Source organism: Suncus etruscus, chromosome 2 (assembly GCF_024139225.1).
Source record: "Suncus etruscus isolate mSunEtr1 chromosome 2, mSunEtr1.pri.cur, whole genome shotgun sequence".
In the NCBI taxonomy this organism is placed as follows: Eukaryota; Metazoa; Chordata; class Mammalia; order Eulipotyphla; family Soricidae; genus Suncus; species Suncus etruscus.
This window is the reverse complement of record NC_064849.1, coordinates 84,083,550-84,104,055: the sequence shown is the minus strand read 5'-3', so window position 1 is coordinate 84,104,055 and position 20,506 is coordinate 84,083,550. Positions and strand designations below refer to the sequence as shown.

The window sequence follows — 20,506 nt, the reverse complement described above, 5'->3', positions numbered from 1 at the left end:
GTACTATCCTAATAATGAGGATATATGATGAAAATAGAAAGTCTGTCTAGAGTACAGGTGGGGGCAGAGAGAAAAGGAGGGATATTTGGGACATTGGTGATGAGAATGTTACACTGGGGGTGGGGGGGTGTCACCTTATATGACTGAAACCCTACCACAATCATGTTTGTAATCAAGGTGTTTAAATAAAAAATAATAATAAAAAAGAGCTCTTTTGATGGTCCTGGTTAGGATGGTCTCGCTTCCTCTGCCTTCTACATAGAAGCACCATTTAAAAGAACAATTCCCTCTCACATTCACATGCTCACATTCCCTTAAGTGTGAAATTTCTTCTCTATAGTAAAAAGCCAGAAGACACCCCACACATCCCAGGTTGGAACCTGTTCTGGGGGACCATCCCAGATAGTTTTGTACCTTCAAATGGGGGTAGAGGTAGCCAGAACTGCTTCCATGGTTGCCTTGTTGTCACGTCCACAAATAATAATCCACGGTCACATTAGGGGGATCCTGGTAAGAACCCCATTTTAACGATGCCTAGAGAAACCCTCTGATATCTGTGTTGCTGTTTCTAAGTCTGACATATTTATAATCCCCACAACTACTCTCTGGAAAGAAGTCAGAAAGAGTAAAGTTAGGCAGAGTGTGTGCATGCATGCTCTCTCTCTTTTCTCTCTCTTGCTTGCTCTCTCTGTATCTCTGTCTCTTGTGTGCTTGTGCATGTACACACAGTTGCTCCACTTGTTTCAAACCCCTGACATCTCACTCTCCTTAACTTTTCTCTTCCAGAAACCACCCCAACTGCAAGCTCTTCAATCTATCACCACCAGTAGACAATCGCCACCTCCAACACTTCTTCTTCACTCACTCTCTCTTGTTTTCACCTCTGGCAGGCTCTGAGCTCCTGAATTTGCACTCCTGTCTCAATCTACCAGCACCTTCTCACTTTGCTTTCTTCCCCAACAGCTAAGAAACAGCTCCTGTCCCAAATCACTTTGTCCCTGCCTGCCTCACTTTGCCACTGAAGTAAGTAAGCTGGATCCTCTGTCAAGTCCAACTCCCCCTGGGAATCTATCCTCCCTCATGTTCCTCTGAGAGTTACACCTACTGGCCTATCTCCCTTACACCCTCATATTCCCTACTGCCACCAAATTGGCCATCCCAGCTTGTGGATAACTGCTTTTCATCCTAACTGCCTACAGGTCTTCAAACAGGTCTAAGCCTGTGCCTGAATGATCATAACATCTCTCTCCTTATTCTCCTCCAAGCTGGTCATCCCTGGGCTCTTTAACCTCCCCAAACCCTTTCTTCTTTATCAAGCTGACTGACCATGTGCAGGGAACTATATTAAGGGACTTCTTGACTGTCCCCAAATTCCACTATCTCAATCAGCATTTCTCGATCCTTGTCAGACTGAGAACTCCTTCAACCACTTCAGCCCTCACTTCAGCCCTCACTTCACCTGGTCTCATCTCATGCCACTGTCCCTCCTTTATGTGAGTTACACCTGTGGCCCTCTTAGGATATCCTGGGGATGGACAGAGGATCACATTGTTCTAGGATTAACCTTCTTCCATCTGTTCTCACATATATTTCTCCCTTGTTGTGTTTTAATGGCTCTTATCCAAGACCAGTTTCCACCAGAATGGAGAAAGCATGGAGACAGCTCCATTCCTTGGCAAACTTTAACTGTCAGGGGCCAAATAGCAAATATTTTTGATTCTGAAAATATTACTTTATCATCATCACCATCATCATCATCTCTCACTGAGGAGCAAAAACTATTTACCAACCACTGAAATGAAATAGAATTGCCCAGGTTCCTATAAAACTTTATTTCTAGCTGCTAAATTGTATGTTTTCTCTTATTTTCATGGGTCATGAAATAAAGGCTGTTATGCTTTTTTTTTTTTCAATCACTCCAAAATTTGAAAGCCTTTCTTCAATCATGGGTTGTACAAAAACTGGCAGTGGGCTCTAGATACTCAGTTGATGGTTCTCTATCGCACACCCACACTTGGGACAAAGTAAATAGTCAGGAAGGCCAGCTCACTTGATGCCTGCAAGCTCTAACAGTCAGTACAGCCCACACATTGAAAAAATGACTGTAAATTGTGGATGGATATGGAGAGTATTATGCTGATGAAATGAGTCAGAGATGAGTGAAAGGAGTTAATGGGAGAGGGATAAGCATAGAATAATCTCACTCATTTTGGAGATATAAGAAAAATATATAGTATGATAATATTATCCAGGGACAATATAGATGAGTGACAGGAGTACCAGTCCATGGTAGGAAGCTTATCACAAAGAGTGGAGCAGTGCAGTAAGGTAGATAAGGGACCACTATAACAATGAAAGTTGGAAATGATCACTCTGAACAAGAACTGAGTGTTAAACTCAGATAAAGTGATATGCACGATACCACTTCATTAACAATATTGCAAACCATGGTGTCTAAAAGGAAAAAAGGAAGAAAGAGAGAAAAAGAGAGAGCGAGAGAGGAGTAAAATGCCTACCTCAGAGGCAGGTAGTGTGGATGGTGGGAGAGAACCTGTGGGCATTGGTAGGTGGAAATATTCCTGAGTGTACATTATAAGACTGAAACTCAATCTCGAACAACTTTGTAATCAGTGTTAAAATAAAAAGTAAAAATAAAATTATATTTAAAATATGACTGAAAGAGTTCTACTACACTCTTGGGAGGAAAAGAGAAGTCGAACATAACTTCAACTTCAACTTCACAAGGTCAAAGGAGAGAATGGTAATGGGTAGGATTTTTTTCCACCAGCCCCAAGGATGTAAATTTGCTTTGAGAGACCAGTTCAGACACAGCACACATGTTTTCTTTGATATTATTTTCTGGGGTGTTAAAGACCATAATATCATTAATAACTATGATAATCATTATGAGAGAAATGGGTAAACACCAGTGTGATTCAGGCTTAGAAAAGCCTCTAATTTGTACCTTTAGCAGAAAGAGATAATAACTACTTTCTTTTCAAAGCATAAAGATTTGGTTTTCCTCAAGCAATTTGTGCATTAGAGAGGTCTACTCTTCCTTCCCCTGCAAGCCGGCTGAGCTGGCTGCATTCAGAAATCAGAAGCCCCCTGCAGACAAATGCCTTTTATGCTTCAGACTGACCACTTTGACTCTGACTCTAAATGAACTATGGAGCAGGAAGCATGTTACAACAATCTGAGATCCAAAAGTTAATGATTTCAGGGTTGGAAAGACAGTCCAGGGGTAAGCATAGCCTTACATGCACCAGACCCCAGTTCTGTCTGGTTGCATAGGGTCCTCTGAATACCGCCAGGTGTGGTCTAAAACCTGCTCCTATCTGCCAAAATGCTGCTGCTGTTCTCTTCCAAAAATAATTTCAAAACCGATCAGGCAAGTGGCAGTAATGTCACAGCTACCCATATGATACCCACATCCCAATCTCAGCAAGACCAACCTGGAACAAGAGGACATTTGAAGGGAAAAATTGGAGGAGCTCTTGGCAAGAGTAGAAGTTGTTGGTGGGCATTCTGCATTATCTAGAGAGGGTCAAAGTATCCAGATAGCAAAGCTGGAACATAGAGGTTGCCCAATGAAATGACTCCTTGGGGCTTCTCTGCAGCAGAAAGAGTGAGTTTGATGATCTGCTTGGGTCTGTGGGACAAGCTATGTGTGATACTAGTTTTGAAAAGGAAATACTAAACTAATCAATGTCCCAAGTTATTTTGTCTCACAGTGAAGCTTTTCTCATGGGCCTGATGAATCATGCAGACATCTGGGCTGGTGCTTCTCATAGACTTCGATGAGAGACAAAGACAGCACTGCCTGCCCCTTTCTTCCACTGCCTCCCTTGATCATCACTGTCCCGAGAGCCGCTGTTCTCCAACTCTGGCTGGTCGCTAACCCACTGCCCTTTAAAACTCTCTTTAAAAAAATAATTCTTTAAGCGAATCACTATAAGATATAGTTACAAAACTGTTCATGATTGAATTTCATACAGCATACAACATCCTTCATGGGTTCATCAGTGTATATTTCCACCACCAATGACCCCAGTTTCTCTCCTAGTCTCCCCCACCCCCATACCTGCCTCTGTGGCAGACAATTTTCCTTTCTTTTCCTTTTTTTTTTAGACACTACAGTTTGCAATATTGCTACTGAAGTGGTATCATGCATATAACTTTATCCCCTTTCAGCACCCAGTTCTTGTTCAGAGTGATCATTTCCAACTATCACTGTCATAGTGCTCCCTTCTCTGCCCTAACTGCACTCCAGTACACTTGTGGAAAGCTTCCTCTCATTGGCTGGTCCTCATCCCTATTGCCTTTGGATATTATCACTTTACTATCCATATATAAACAGGTATATAATATAATATATATCACAAATGAGTGTGATCATTCTGCCTATCCCTCTTTTTCTGATTTATTTCACTCAGTGAAATCTCTCAATATCTAACATGCATAAGGAAATTTCATGACTTCATTTGCTGCATAGTATACCCCTGTCTATAATACAGAGGTTTTTGTTTTGTTTTGTTTTGTTCACTCCTCTGTTCTCAGTCACTTAAGTTGTTTCTAGATTCTCACTATGGTGAATAGTAGTGCAGTGAACATAGGAATGCAGACTCAAAGCTTTTGAGTGATCCCCACAAAGTGATCCCCAAAGCTGCACTATTCTGCCTGGATATGATTATGCTGATTCCTTGGAAAGCAGCTTCCATTGAATGTGACAAAAGATTGAATCTGGCTCCCAAAGTTTTGGGATTAAAGAAAAAGCTACTTGGGATCAGAATGACAGTGCAATGGATAGAGTACTTGCCCTGCATACAGTTAACACAGTGATATCTGGTGCCCCTTACGGTCCCCCGAGCACTCCTAGAAGAAATTATTAAACATAGAGCAAGGAGTAACCTCTAAAAATTTCCAGGTGTGGCCCAAAAAGAAAAAAAAAACGTTTCTTAACTAGCTGTGATATCTTATGCTCAAACTTACTGGCACTATAAATGATTATGACTATGACTTCTGTGTTCTGAGCAGCAGAACAGCCTGAGAGCACTGGTCTCAAGTGTCTTTAGTGGGAAATGACCCATAGACACACTCATAACTGTGGTCTTGGCTCACTTCTGTCAGAGTCAGGAAAGAATTTACTTGGTCAGACATCCACAGCTGCTCTGAGAAAGTCAGCACCTCTGTGTAATGGGAGCTTGGGGAGTCACCAGACGTCCCCAGATCCACACCATATCTCCCATGCTTGTGTTTGGAGTCACCCCAAACACCAGTGGGTATGTCTTCCCCAAACCAAATCGATAACAACAAAAAGTGTGAGCAATATTGTAATGTTGGATCTATTTGCCCTGAGGTAGAGATGTTTCCCAAGGTACCCATGGAAGAGGTTTCTTCCCATATCACCTTGGTGTGGGTACCTAAGGGTGGGCCCAAAGCATTTTTGAAAGTGTACAGAGTATTTGAAGAGCATCACAGATCTCAGACAATGAGAAGCATCCTGGTCTCTGGTTCTCTGCTCAGCCCTCTTCTTGATCAAATGGGTCATCACAGCTTCCCCTCTTTATTTGTTGGGTTTTGGGGGCACACTAGCTGTGTACAGACTTACTGCTGGCTCTATGCTCAGGAATCACTCCTGGGCTTCAGTAGGCAATGTGGGGTGCCAGGGATGGAACCTAGGCCTACTATATGCAATGTAAGCTCCCTTCTGCTGTACTATCTCTCTGGCCCATGGCTCCCTTTACATGATGTAGAAGAGTGTCACTTGAAGGGTTTCATCTAGATGTCTATTTATCTGTAAGGTGAAGCCATGCCCTTGAGCTCCTGACTTCAGATGAAGCCTCCAACATTACTGCTCCATCTCTTTCATTGTTTCCCAAGTGATGTCCAGGTGAAATACTCAGAGTAGACTCATAGGACATTGGCATTTACAGATATATAATTCTCCATATCCATGTTTCTGAGATTCCCTTTGGTAACCAGGCTGATGCTATTTGGGTTCCTCATGCAGCTCAAGATAAAAAAGTAAAAGTTGTGTGGAAAGGGGATTTCTCGTATACCCAGATAGAAACTTGCAATCTGTTTCCTGGGGACTATTCAACACATTTGATATTTAGCCATAAATATTTTGCAGTTTGGAAAATTCCTTCACTCTAGAGTGGCTCAAAGCAGCACATCTGAACAAACCTTGATGCTTTCTCAAATCTTACTGCTCTTTCAAAACTTTGGGTTGAGATGCCCCAGTGGTGGGTCAGAACTCCAGTCATTCCAGCAATTACCAACCAAGCATTTCCTTCTGTCCTACGTTTAGGCACAGATTTCAGAGCTCATTTCTTTCTCTCTGTCAGTAGTTTTTATTTTTCTTTTACTTGAAGTGCATTAAACCAGAAAGCACCAAGATTTTATGCAGGATACAGTTTTAAAATCTTTTTGCATTTTACTGGAAATGCTTGATAATGTTTTCCCCAGAACAGATTTACTTTCTTAATTATAGTTTGCTTATGCTAATTGGCTTCTGTTTGTTGGAGGTGAGCCACAAGAAAGCAGATGATTCATGAGTAGCATTTATGTTTGATATTTAATTATTTTATTTATTTTATTTCTTAATTATTATTATTATAATTATTATTATTATTATTATTATTATTTGATTTTGGGAACACATCAGCTGTGTTCAGGGGTTACTCCTGACTTTATGTTCAGGGATTATTCCTGGCAGGCTCAGGGGACCTATGGAATGGCAAGATCTAACCCAGGTTGGCTGCATGCAAGGCAAATGCCTTACCTGATGTACTATCATTCCAACACTGATTAGCATTTAAAGGAGGAAATTTCTAATCTAGGTATTAATAGAAAATAATTCACCATGGATCAGTGACTAATTACTAAGCTCACCTTCATAACCAGTTATAATCAGGTAATCTTAGTAATCAAGAGTGAGATAGTCCTGCAATTCTCTGTCAAAATTCTTCACCTTAACCCCCAAAAAGTGCCTTTTAAGTTTCACACCAATAACTCCTAAATTTTGGTACTATTCACTGTTCTACTTGGGGAGGTGAGGGCGGGGGATTGTTCTGCTTGGGAAGGTGAGGGTGGGAGGCTGTTCTGCTTGGGGAAGTGAGGGTGGGGGACTGAATATGAATGACCAAAAATATCAATAGTAAGAATAAAAACATTCCTTTGCCTTAAAAAATGTAATCATGCACTCAATATAATTAGCCTGAGAACCTAGAAATCTCTTCTACTTATTTCTTGTGCTGAAATGTTAAAACAAAATGTGAATATTTAGCAAACCAGCAACTTTAGCTTGCTTCTGTGTGTACAAGTAGCTTTAGCTAGATATCATAGACACTAGAGAACAAATTTTTCCAAAAAGCCTATAATCATAGTTCTATGAAGTTCCATGAATTTTAAAGAAGTTCTTTAGATTGCAAATTTAGGCAAAAAAAGAAATTAGACTGGAGACAAACAAAATATCTTTCAAAGGCACATTTTCTTTAGTGTTGACAGGAATCGATACAGATGGACAATATTTCCACCTGCACTTATGATAGTGTATATTGTTTTTTTTTAATTCCTTAATCTCTGTCATTCTTAAAAGCAAAAGAGACTACACGACCCTACAGTGTTTTATTTCAATATTTCCAGTGTTTGTTTTTTTTTTTGTTTTGTTTGTTTGTTTGTTGGTTGGTTGGTTACATCCAGCGGAGCTCAGGAGTTACTCATGACTCTGTACTCAGAAATCACTCCTGGAAAGCACAGGGGACCATTTGGGGTATCGAGATTCAAACCGGGATCCCTCCTGTATTGGCCGCTTGCAAGGCAAACACTTTACTGTTGTTCTATCACTCCGGCACCATTTCTGGAGTTCTTAAAGGTACTTTGTTACTTGGTGGGTAAGATACTGTGTGAGCTCATGTGTATAAATATGTGTAAATATTGTGTTCATGTGTCTCCATTCTCTCTGAATGTAAATGGAGACAGAACAATACAGAGTACAGGCAATAAGAGATTCAACTGGTCCTTCAGCCAAAAAAAAATGGCTGTCAGTAGGAGTCAATTTTCTTAAAGAAATTCTTCTTTTTATTTTTAGAGAGAGAGAGAGAGGAGAGAGTGAGGAGAGAAAAAAAGAGAGAGAGAGAGAGAGAGAGAGAGAGAGAGAGAGAGAGAGAGAGAGAGAGAGAGAGAGAGAGGCTAGACGGATGTTAAAAAAATTCTTAAAGAGCCCTTTCTGCATATGATAAAAGTAACAGGCAGAGAAGCAAGATGGCCTGTGTGCTACTTAACAGTATAAAATATGGAGGAAATGGGTCCCAGAGCTCTTTAGAGGCCTGCAGGGCTATTGAGAGGCAGTCAGCTGCAGGCCTACCCCCTGCTGCTGGAACTAAATCTCAGAAGTTCTGTTATTAGCAAATGCCTGGTGTGACCATTTTTACTTCTGAACTGAAACTGACCTACAAACCTACATAGTTATAGACTAAGATGTTTGAAATAACCACTCTAGCCATGTTAAAAATAGTTCAAACTATCGGTTATAAAATTTAAAAATTGCTATCTGTGGAGCCAGAGGTATTACGGCGGTTTGGATCCTTGCCTTGCACACCCAGGGCCTGGGTTCAATCCCCAACACCACACAGTCCCTTAAGTACTATCAGGAGTGATCTCTAAACACAGAGGCAGGAGTAAGTCCTGAGCACAGTCAGGAAGGTCCACAATTTTTTACAATGATATTTGTGGTTGTTGACGTGAAGGAAAACAAAGTATTGTTTTGAAAGAACCTTGAATTAGAAAAGCCTTTTCAGATAGAGGGGGTGGAAAAGCACATGTTACCCCACCCAGACATCACTTTCTGGGATCTGGCTGGCAGCAAACTCTCTTTCTTAATGTCATTTGCAGCCTTGATCCTAATGGCAAAGATTGGCAGCCACCTATATTTCCATCTGGAGAAGACAGGTTAAGTCAATCACTGTGCTTCTGTTCTAGCAAGGGAAAATCTCTAGATCTTACTGTTGAAGAGAGAAGGCTATTAGCTCAACTGCACGGAGAGTCTGGCCCCAGGTTAGGACAAATAAAATACACAAGCGCCTCTGTACATGTAAATCTAATGGCACAGATTTGGAGAAAAGATATCAAAAAAATCAAGAGGTAACAGTCCCGCAAAGGAAAGAATATAGAGAAAGGGCAATATGAGTGAAAGGGTCTTTGAAAATCTTCATATATCACAATTATAAATATAAAATATTTTTATTTGTGCATCACATACATATATCTATATATCTATATCTATATCTATATATCTATATATTGCACAGGGTTAAGGCATTTGCCTTGATGCAGCCAACACAGGACTGACTATGGTTCGAATCCCGGCATCCCATATAGTCCCCCATGCCTGTCAGGATTGATTTCTGAGCACAGAACCAGGATAACCCCTGAGCACCACTAGGTGTGACCCAAACACCCCCAAAAAAGAGCAAATGTAAGTGGCCAGAAGATCAGACATGGGTGTAAGGCATTTGCTTTTCATGCAGCCAACCTGGTTTGATCCCCAGAGACCCATGGTCCCTGAACACATCCTCTGACTAACACTGAGCATAGCTTATCCCCCTCTCCCAAAATAAAAGTACATAAAAAGTAATAAAAGTAAATCATATTGTGTAACCATAAATGGTTCCTTCTCAGTATTACAGAAAAAAAGTCAAACCCTTCCCATGATAATAAGATAAGGCCAAACCACCCTCTATTTTGGAATGTTCACTAACACATTTTAATGTGATATTCATTTTAATGTGCAGCTTCTCCAAGAAATGGAACTTTTCAGCAGGGTGGGCCAGACACAAAATGACTTGGTCATGGTCTTCACTTTGGAGATAGACAAAGAATTCAGTGACTCTTCCTGTCCTCAAGATCGTCTCTTAATCCTTTAGTCTTTGGGCCATTAATAAGCCTATATCTATTGCAGCATACACTTCCTGCTGAATCCCACAGACCCTAGATGTTGAGGAGACATTTCTTACTTGTGCAAGTTCCAGAGTCAAAACTGAATATTGTGCTCAGAGCTTGGGGTATACAATTTGTCCTCCAATCTGGGTGTGCTAATCTCCTTTGTCCACTGTGTAAATTTGTTGAGAAGCCTGCTTAGGTTATTACTTTTCCCTAAATGACTGTCCTTTGGCTATAACATTTCAGTGATAGCAACTCTTTATATTAGATTTCCTGCTGCACAATTAGTCTGAATGCCATCTATTTAAATATTTAAGAGCACTGCCCAAATACAATATGCAATTATAGCTCTGTAGGCTTCTGTTTCTATACAATCTGGCTTCTTTTCATAGATCTCTGAAAATCTCTTGGCTACCCCACTTTTTTATCAATATATATCGATATATTGATAAGTATTTATTTGTCAAATAAGTATACTTGATACCCTTAATTCTCCTGAACTCATCTTTACTTTGCCCATTTCTATGATTCTTTACCATGTAGAAAATACAATCGATGAATAGTATGAAACTCGTCCATCTATCATCTCTTTTCATCGACCATTCCATCATAGAGAACCCATGTCGTCCAATATGACAGCTACCACCCACACATTAAATTTATTTACATTAAATCAAAGCAAATTTAAGTAGTATAAATTACCTTGTAAATTTTTATTAATTGTTTTTTTTTGTTTGTTTGTTGTTGGTTTTTTTTTTTTTTTTTTTGGTTTTTGGGCCACACCCAGCGGTGCTCAGGGGTTACTCCTGGCTGTCTGCTCAGAAATAGCTCCTGGAAGGCACGGGGGACCATATGGGACACCGGGATTCGAACCAACTACCTTTGGTCCTGGATCGGCTGCTTGCAAGGCAAGCGCCGCTGTGCTATCTCTCCAGGCCCTATTAATTGTTTTATCATTTTGCAAACAGCATGATTAGTGTTAAGATTTATGGTGTTAACTATAACAGTCTAAATTTAAAATGGCCCTGCTATACTGGTAGGTTAGGGGGCTAAGAGTGGAGTTATGGGATACATTCTGGGAATTTGAACGCATGGTGGAAGGAGGTCAACACTGGTGGTGGGAATGGCTCTGATTCACTGTCACTGTATGCCTGAAATCCAACTATGAAGGACTTGTAATTGACAATGGTCTTAATAAAAAATTTTTTAAAAAATTGTAAAAAAAAATTTTAAATCTCAGAAAAAAATTAAGATTGATGGTGTTGGTGCAAAGATACTGTGCCACCAATGTGCTCAGTGATATATTTCATTTATTTTTGGGAAGGTTCTCACAAATAATACTCAGAAGACTCAAGATCTCGTATTGGTTGTTCCTGGCTAACTGGACCAGTGTCCAGGGATAATAGTGCCCTGCAGGCTCTGAAGTAGCATAAATTTCAAATTCAGTGTCTCATTCTCATTAACTACATTTTGCATGTAAGTGTTTAGTAGCCAGCTGTAGCCAGTGCCAATAGCAGAGGTTCCCAAACATATCCAACCTAAATCTCTTTGCAGAGAAAAAAAACACTGTGTGCAGGCCTGGATATATCTGTTCTTTAATCAAATAAACAGGACATTTCTCCAATTTCAATCAGTGTTCTTACCATCCCCCCATTGTTTCAGCACCCACCAGGGAGTGGGATCAATATGCATTTTGTGAAGTGCTGCCTGATGCTATTAGGGCACCAAATCTCTAGCACTGCAGGAAATTGTTCAACAATCTTGATAGGAATTATAGAAACTTCAACAAGAGTGGTGCCCAGTCCCTTCCCAGAATTCAAATTTTGATAACAAGAAAATAATAATAAATTAATAATAATATTGACTTTGGGGAAAATATATCAATTAACAATGCATGAAACAACAAATTCTCTAAGTCTGGAAATAAGCAAACTGATTTCCCTGAGGAATTCCATTGTCTGTTCAATAATCTTTTCCTAAGCTTCCTATACCCTCATTAGATGATAACATATTTTTTTAACTCTGGAATACTTTTAATTCTATTTTTTCAGAATTTTTTAAAGATCTGTTATGAAGCTGCCATATTGTTTTTTCTCATTTAGGTCTAAACAAATTTGCAAAGCCTGAACAAACAGGAATAGAAAATACCTTCAGCTCCTTTCAAGCTTTTTGAATGAACAACAACCAACCTTACATCTTCTAAGGGTGACAAGGAGGCGGCCTCATGTTCCCATGGACCCGCCTAAAACCCTTCCTCTCTGCTCACAGCACCCTATCATGTCTATCCAACCACCACCTTGAAAACTGCAAACTTCACAGAATTCTAATCACCCACTTACTCCATCCAACACAGCTGGGAGCTCCCAGCAAAGTGACCAACTCTGATTTGTATTCCCAGCATCTAACACTGTGTCTCAATAAATCAGTATTGAACCACACTAAAATAATGATGCTCAAACTGTAAATCTGCTCTTCATTGTAACAGGGACTAGAAGACATATATTAATTGTCAGCCATTTGAGTGAATTTGAAATGTCAGCTGGAATAATTAGCAGCCCTACATCAACTGGTGCTGGGAGGAATATGTTGTGCCAGGGATCAAACCTGGGGCCCCCACATGCGAATTTTGCGCTTCCAGTCCTTTGAGTCATCTGTTCTGTTCTTTCTTGATTATAGTAATTTCCCAATTTTAGGAAGATGGGGCTTATTGGGGGTGAAAATAACATTCATATAAGCCTAAACAGGTTGATAAACAAAATTGTTCAGTTTGAAATATTTTGGTTTGTTTGTTTTGTTTTGTTTTGTTTTGTTTTCTGTTTTGACAACAATAATTTTCCAGGCTTATTGTTGGCTCTGTGCTCAGGGATCACTCCTGGTGATACCAAGGACCAATGCAGTACTGGGGATTAAACCCACATGAGCCACATGGAAGGTAAATTTCTTACTAGCTATACTATGGTCCCCAAGCTATGGCCTATTGCCCACATGTGGCCCACCAAGGACAGTTATCCTGCCTGCTGACTGTTTTTGCTGCTGCTGCCTGACCTGCTTACCAACGACTCATCCAGGGCCTGCAGTGTTCATGTATGGGATGTGCACTGCACACTCCGACTACCGGCCTTCTCTCTGTCTCTGGACTCCTCCTTTCAGTCTTGGCCAGGAGTCATCAAACTAAGGTCACCAAAAGCAGACCTACAGTTCTCATTGAAATACTGGTAAGTTTTTTATTTATCTTTACTTGTTCCTCATTTTAAATATTTGTTCCCATTTTGTTTATTTACTTCAAAATAAGATATGTGCAGATTGCATAAGAATTTGTTCATATGTTTTTTAAAATAGAGTTTGTGCCTTTCAGTGGTCTGAGGGACAGTAAACTGGTCCCCTGTTTAAAGTTTGAGGACCCATGAGCTATACTCTTCAAACTCCAATTGAAATTTTTTACTCTTTATCAAAATATGCAAATAACTGATCAAAGATATTTAGATTCTATAAGTTAAAAGGCAAAGAATAGTACTGTCAATATTGAAAACTTAGATTACGATGCATCTTAGAATATTTCTGAGGAAATGACTATTGGTTTCTATGCCTGAGACTTGCTTTATAACATGAGAAAGTTCTAAATTTTTAAAGGGAAATATATCAAATATATCATCTAGCCTTTAAAGATTATTAGTCCATGATAGGTACCTTTAAAATAAAAAATTTAAACATTTATATTTGAAACACTGACCATCGCAGTTTAAGATTCAATTACTCAGTGCTGAATTCACTGAGTAATTAAAATTTCCTGAACAGAGAATAAAGAATTTTTTAACTTCTATAATAATAATAAGGGGGCCAGAGAGATAACACAGCAATAAGGCATTTGCATTGCATACAGCCCACCTGGGACAAACCCAGTTTGATTCCTGGCATCCCATATGGTCTCCTGAGCTAGCCAGGAGCGATTTCTGAGCACAGAGCCAAGAGTAACCTCTGAGATCACCAAATGTGGCCCCAAAACCAATCAATTAATAAGTAAATAAGCTGCCTTAAAAAACAAAATAATAAAACACCAAATCCAAAGCCAACAACTACAGAATCAATACCCAATCTACAAGCTAGACCCAGAGAAGACCAATTATTCTAGTAACCTGGGGGGCAAATAAGGGGGATATGGGATGCCTGCTGGGAAAGGGGTGGAGGGAGGACAATACTGGTGGTGGGAATGCCCCTGATTCAATGTCACTATGTACCTAAAATATTACTGTGAAAGATTTATAATTCATTTTGGTCAAAATAAAAATTATTAAAAAAATAATATCAAGAAAGTCCACTAGACTTATTCCCTGTAGAATGATTCAGGAACATAATGGCTTTTCTATTTTATATTTCTTCCTGTCATATCCATCAACTAGCATATTGTATAAAATTTGTGTTGATAAACACTACCTCTGAATAAATAAGGGATTTGTCAAACAATTTAATGGTTTTTTATTTAGATCAATACCGAAGAGATCACTTTTGTACAGACTTATAATTTCCAAATGCTGAATCATGATTATGACATTTAATGCAAATTGCTGGTACTTGTGATTAGTCCAATTATTCAGGCAACATCTGCTCTTTATGCATATTATTCAAGGCTTATCCGATTCCTTCCCCCTTCTCTTTCTCTGGCCTGATATAGGATCAGTTTCTCTCCTATTCACCTTTAACAAGTGGCAAGCAAGTGAGGAAACAGTAAAATGAGAGGAAGTTTGGACTGATCATAACTTCCCATTTTATGGGGTTCTTTTATACAATAGAATGACTGAGGATATGAAAACTGTAGGTTAAATTAAGGTGGTAGTGAGCACAGGTTTTAGTCTAAGGAATTTAATTTAACTCAATAATTGTGATTTATTCAAATTGCCTTAGTCTACGCCTTCCAATCAACTCAATTTTCATAATCATTTCATTGATTCAGGCTTGTCTGCTAGGGATTACCACTCCTGTTTTTATAGGTCAGAAAATAAGAATAAAAACGTGAAATGAATTAGTCATAGCCAGGATTAGAAATGAAAAATTGATGATAAATTTAGCCTCTGTCCATCATACCTGTGGCTCCCAAGCTTTCATGTACCCCTGAATCTTGGTTGACTTGTTTGTATAAAGCATGGTATGTAGCTGGGGTGAAGCCTTCCTGAATTTTCTGGATCAGCAGGTGATGGATAGGACTCAAGAATGTGCATTTATTTATTTGTTTGTTTGTTTGTTTGTTTATTGGTTTTTGGGTCATACCCCAGCAGAAGTGCTCAGGGGTTCTGCACTGAGAAATCGCCCCTGGCAGGTTTGGGAGACCATATAGTATGCCGGGATTCGAACCACTGTCTGTCCTGGGTCAGCTGTGCAAGGCAAATGCCCTACAGCTGTGCTATCTCTCTGGCCCCAAGAATGTGTATTTAACCAAAGAATTGGGTGAGTGATGTAGGGAGAGATGTGTGGGGACCATACTCTGAGAATTCCAGAGTTCTGAGAATTCTAAACTACAATCATGTCCCAAAGGGCTTTACAACCCCACAGAGCTGAAAACCACATCAGGACCAGTAAGATTCCTCCGCACCCCATCAGTCCTCCCCATCATCACCTCCCAGTGCCAATTGATCACCATGGTTCACTTCCCATAAGATCCTCCTGCATCAAGTCTTGCTTCCTTGAAGTGTTTAGGGAGGCTCTGATCCTGCAAGTGGAGAGGTGAAACTACAAATAGTCTTTTTTTGGTGAAGTTTATTTAAACTGAAAATGTTTGATCCTTCTGGTCTCCTATTTAATAATTTCTTTTTTATATAAATTAATTTATTTAAACACTGTGATTACAAAGTTGTTCATGATTGAGTTACAGTCATACCAAGGTGCATGATCCTTCACCCAGTACACATTTCCTACCACCAATGCCCTCAGCTTCCCTCCCACCCTCCCCTGCCTGCCTCTAGGCAGATCTCTCTCTCTCTCTCTCTCTCTCTCTCTCTCTCTCTCTCTCTCTCTCTCGCTCGCTCTCTCTCTTTTAGACATTGTGGTTTACACTATTGTTAGTGAAAGGATATCATACATATTACTTTTATCACCTTTCAGTACCCAATTCTAGTTTGTTTATATGTTGTTGTTTTATTAAGTGAAGACACACCAGAAAAAAACAAATAAAACCATCCCCAACCCCCTGACATTCCAAAGAGCTTTTCAACCCTCAAAAAAAATCAGTGTCACCAAATCCTAATGCAGATTACTTTCCAGAGACACCATCTCTGCACTGGCATCACCGAGTGCCCTCCCAGCTTCAGAAAGGGGGAGAGATGTGCATATATTCCTTAAGAATAAATAGCCAATTGCCCATCCCAAATTATTTCTTCAATGCCTTCCCTTGTCATTAGAAGAGCAATGACCTTAAGTGGACATCAGACTCCTTGGGACTATGGTTGTTATATGTTTTTAGAGAAAAAAAGGGGGGATCTGATAGTGAAAACCTCTCCATTATCCAACCCCCAGTCCCATTCCCACCCCTGGCCCATAAAAATTAATTTACTGCAGAGTCAGGATCATGCGAATCACATTCTATATCAAATCCAACTTGGCAAAAAATAGCATAACTAGCAAGCAACGGATTTACCGACAGTTTGTTAATGTGTAACGTCGTGGTCTTACCTATGCACACTAGATCCATAAAACCATACATTCCATAGCAGATTTGGAAAAGGATGTCCTTCCTCTGCCACACTGCATAGGGGCTGAAGGCTGACCAGAGAAGCCAGGTCACACTGGCTATTAAGAACAGGGATCCTAGGATTACAGCCACCATCTGAACTTTCTCAACCAGGGTTATAGATATGCTTTGCCACTAAAAGAAAAACAGAGGCATGTAAGAAAAAGGTGTTGTGTAGAATTTCAAAAGAAAGAAGAAAACATTTCCAGCCCCATGTTTCTCTTCATTAGACATTTTTGTTTTTTCAATCTGATCATCCCCAAATGGATCATTCCATTTCATCCAGGCTAAATGGATATATATATATTCATATCTATACACACAACATATATTATGTATATAGACAAGCTGATAAAGATTAATGAATGCCATAACTTCATTACTCTCAGTAATTCTACATTCTGCAGGTTTGATCTAGTTTTACACCAGATAATAGCATGAATAGCTACAAAATATTTAGTACCTGGGAATTTCATTATTATCTCTCACGCATGCGTGAAATTAAATACACTCTAGAGAAACGTGCCGAAGAGGACCAATGATGTCTCTATTTGGAAATTTAGTTTGTTCTAATTCATTTTGCTACTGAAAAATAATGCAACTGTCTCTTTTATTGGAAAATACGAAAAATAAGTTACGTAAAACAAAAATCATTAGGTAACACAGAATAATCTCTAAGGGAATGATAAAATGATATGTTATTATTGGTACATATTGTCTATGCAGGCATCACTATCTTAATTATCAAAAGGGTAATCCATGAAATAATTTTTTGTTAAGATTTAGGATTTGTTTCAAATTGAGACTCTTTAAAACACACAACTCTTTGAAACACACACAGAACTCAATAGGAGATTTGAAGTATCAATATTTGGATAAAATGGGCATCCTAAGCATCAATAGTTGAGAAGATTTACAGTGTAAATGATAAAAAAAAATAAACCTTTTGAGGGTGTTATCAACTTGAGAGAATTAACTAGTCAGGTTCTCACTTTTGCATAATAAGGGTAGAAACAAAGCTAAAATTGTTAATACCTGCCAGTAAACAACGAAACAGTTTGTACAAGCTCATTGAGAGAAGAGTTCCTTCTGACTGTCACAACATATGGTGTGCCAGAAGAATTACTGAAAACAATTTAAAGAGCTTTTTACAAACAAATGAGCTTCAATCACCAGGGACCATGGGCTCAATCTGGCATTTCCTCAAACCCTTCACTTACCTTGAGTCTGACTTTATGTATCCCCAAATGGCAAGATAGCCACTCCATCCTTACTGCCTGATGGCAAGTAATTCACATATAATGCCTTAAACAGGCTTCTGATCTTACATATCCTAGGTTCTTATTCAATTCTACATTTGTTAAAATGTTAAATATTAACATTCACTGGCTAGAGCTATTCTCAAGTCATTCACTTTATTTTTCTTTTTGAGAACAAAACCCCAATGATAATGTTGGGTGGAGCTCTTTAAGAGAAGTGCTTCAAGTCATTCGATTGTGAAGATTCATGTATTGAGAAATATAATGGTGCTTGCTCTTGCAACAAGTCAATCTTAAGTCATTATTATTTTACACAACAAAGGAATTAATGCTCCATTTCCAACAAGCCTTGGCATCTCCTTTTTTGTTCATTTTCCTAACTCCTGGACATTATTTTCAACATATCCTTTTCAAACATTTAGAATTTAAATTTTGTCTTTTGCTGCTTATTAAAATTTTGCTAAATACAAGTTAGTTGGTAGTATAGAAAATGACATCCACTGAACAACCACTTCATGATCATCCCTAGGGAGCTCCAGAGTGGGAGACAGAGTATAAGTTTTCAACCTCCAGTCTGACCCATCAGAATCCACCCCCGTCCCATGCACACAGAAAAGGACTGGTCCAAGTGGGCAGAGCTCCTACATACATACTGCAGACACTCTGGTCCTATCAATTCAACAAAAGCAGTCCTCACTGAACCCAGAGTGAGATATTTGGCCTCCATCATTGGAGATTTCAGAGAGCTAAATTTCTCAGGTTCCTTAACTATTTTCAGAAAAATGGAAAGCGATCTAAAACAATCTGCAGGACATCTCAGGAACAATAAGCCAGCCCTGGTCAATGTGGTTAGGTCTTACTAGATAGCTGGATTTGGGTGAACAGGTGGGAACAGTTGGTTGCAGCTTCTGGTGTCTCCTGGGACACAAGAAATTGTGGTGGACCCTGTCTCAGAATCCATTTGTCTACAACAGTTGTAAAGTCTTACAACGCATGACTGGGAAGATGAAGCTTTAGTCAAACAAGATTTGTAAGAATTCGATGCTTCATACTTATTTGTGTGGAATCAAATTTGAAACAGCTTCCACTCAAATACCTGAGACTTTGGAATAAACGTGTTGAAAACTATGTCGGGAAGATAGGGCACTAAAAGAACAACTTGATTAAAACACACTAGGACACATACTATTAACTTAGACAGTGCTGTTTGTGATGGATCTATAAAATCATTTTAGACTTTTGGAGCGTGTTTTAAAAGGACAAGCCACTGAACATTTATAATGAACTCCCTGAAATTTCTGGTGTTAGCTAACCCTGCTGACAGCACAGATATTTAAATGTGTCTGAAAGTGCATGCATGTTCTTCATGTTCTGATGAACCTTAAAATGAACACCATTTCTCTGAATAGCTAATGAGGACAAGCGATTATTATTGAAACCAACATTATTAAAGTGGTTATGAGCATTGGGATTTCCCTTTGGGCTAATAACATCTTGATAATTTCTTTGCCCACTGTATATTGCTCTTTCTTAGTTTTACCATTATATGCAAAACAGATCCACTTTCTGTAGGAGAATAATGCTGCTTTCCACAGCCAGAACCCTCCTCCCCAATGCCCTTACCCTGGCAGGTAGCTACCTGTTGGGATCAGCCTCAAGGAGCTGTTAATGGATCATTAGCTTTGGCAGTAAAAATAGGTGAGTCTCCAGAACTACTTTTTCTACACCAAAGGTATCTAGGGGCCTTAATTTCCATTTGTAAAATAGCCTGAACTTTGAACAAAACTTGTCAATTGTTGAACACACATTTTTCCTCTAAAATGTGATTTATTTATTACATTAAAAAATAGGAAAAATTTACCAGGGTATGATGTAATGTCACAAGGATCCTGATTGGCTATCAAATAATTGCTATTTCTTTCTTTCACAACATTTGAGTAGGTGTGACTCATTATATTTGCTGGGAAGTTATCCACTTATCTACAGTTTATTAGAGACCAAGTGGGACCAATTGGCTCCTTTTGCTGGAAGTTCTCTCTCATTTAGTACTCAAGGAGCGATCTAAAAATTACAACCTGAGTTTATGTGCAACCAGTGTATGCCAGGAAGTCTCCTAAGAAGCTATCTATTATCTCAGTTAATCCTCACAACTGGATGAGGGGGTGCCATTAGTAACCCCATTTTACAGATAAATAAATGGAAACAAAAATAAATGGTTGTACAATTGACTTAAGGTAATCTGTTTCAGACTAACGTCCATATATCCATCAAGGCAACCTAGATCCTTCCTGGGCCATGATTATTTTATCCTTAAATAACTGTCTAGAATACACCTAGAGAGCTATGATACCAAGTAACTGCATATAGTCATCTTGGTAATGTCAAGGCAATTTTACCAGTCAAAGCTTCACGACTGTCTTCTCTGGTCTCCTCAAATATTTTTCCACTTCTAGTTATGGTTCATTCCCTGCCCCACTGAAATCCAAGGTCTATATTCCCAGAGAAAGGAAAATAATCCTGACAAACAGAAAAAAGGACTCCCTAGAAGGGACTCCCAGTACCTGGCATGAAGCTATTGCAGAAA

At 39.2% G+C, this 20,506-nt stretch overlaps 1 protein-coding gene across 1 annotated transcript in view; it reads right to left on the bottom strand.

Moving 5' to 3' along the window:
- The window catches only part of MARCHF11 (membrane associated ring-CH-type finger 11), a 134,419-nt gene that overhangs the window by 16,916 nt on the left and 96,997 nt on the right, over positions 1–20,506 (bottom strand). Inside the window, exon 3 of the mRNA XM_049769021.1 lies at positions 16,606–16,798. Coding sequence (XP_049624978.1) covers positions 16,606–16,798 — 193 coding nt within the window. The remainder of the gene's footprint in view (positions 1–16,605; positions 16,799–20,506) is intronic.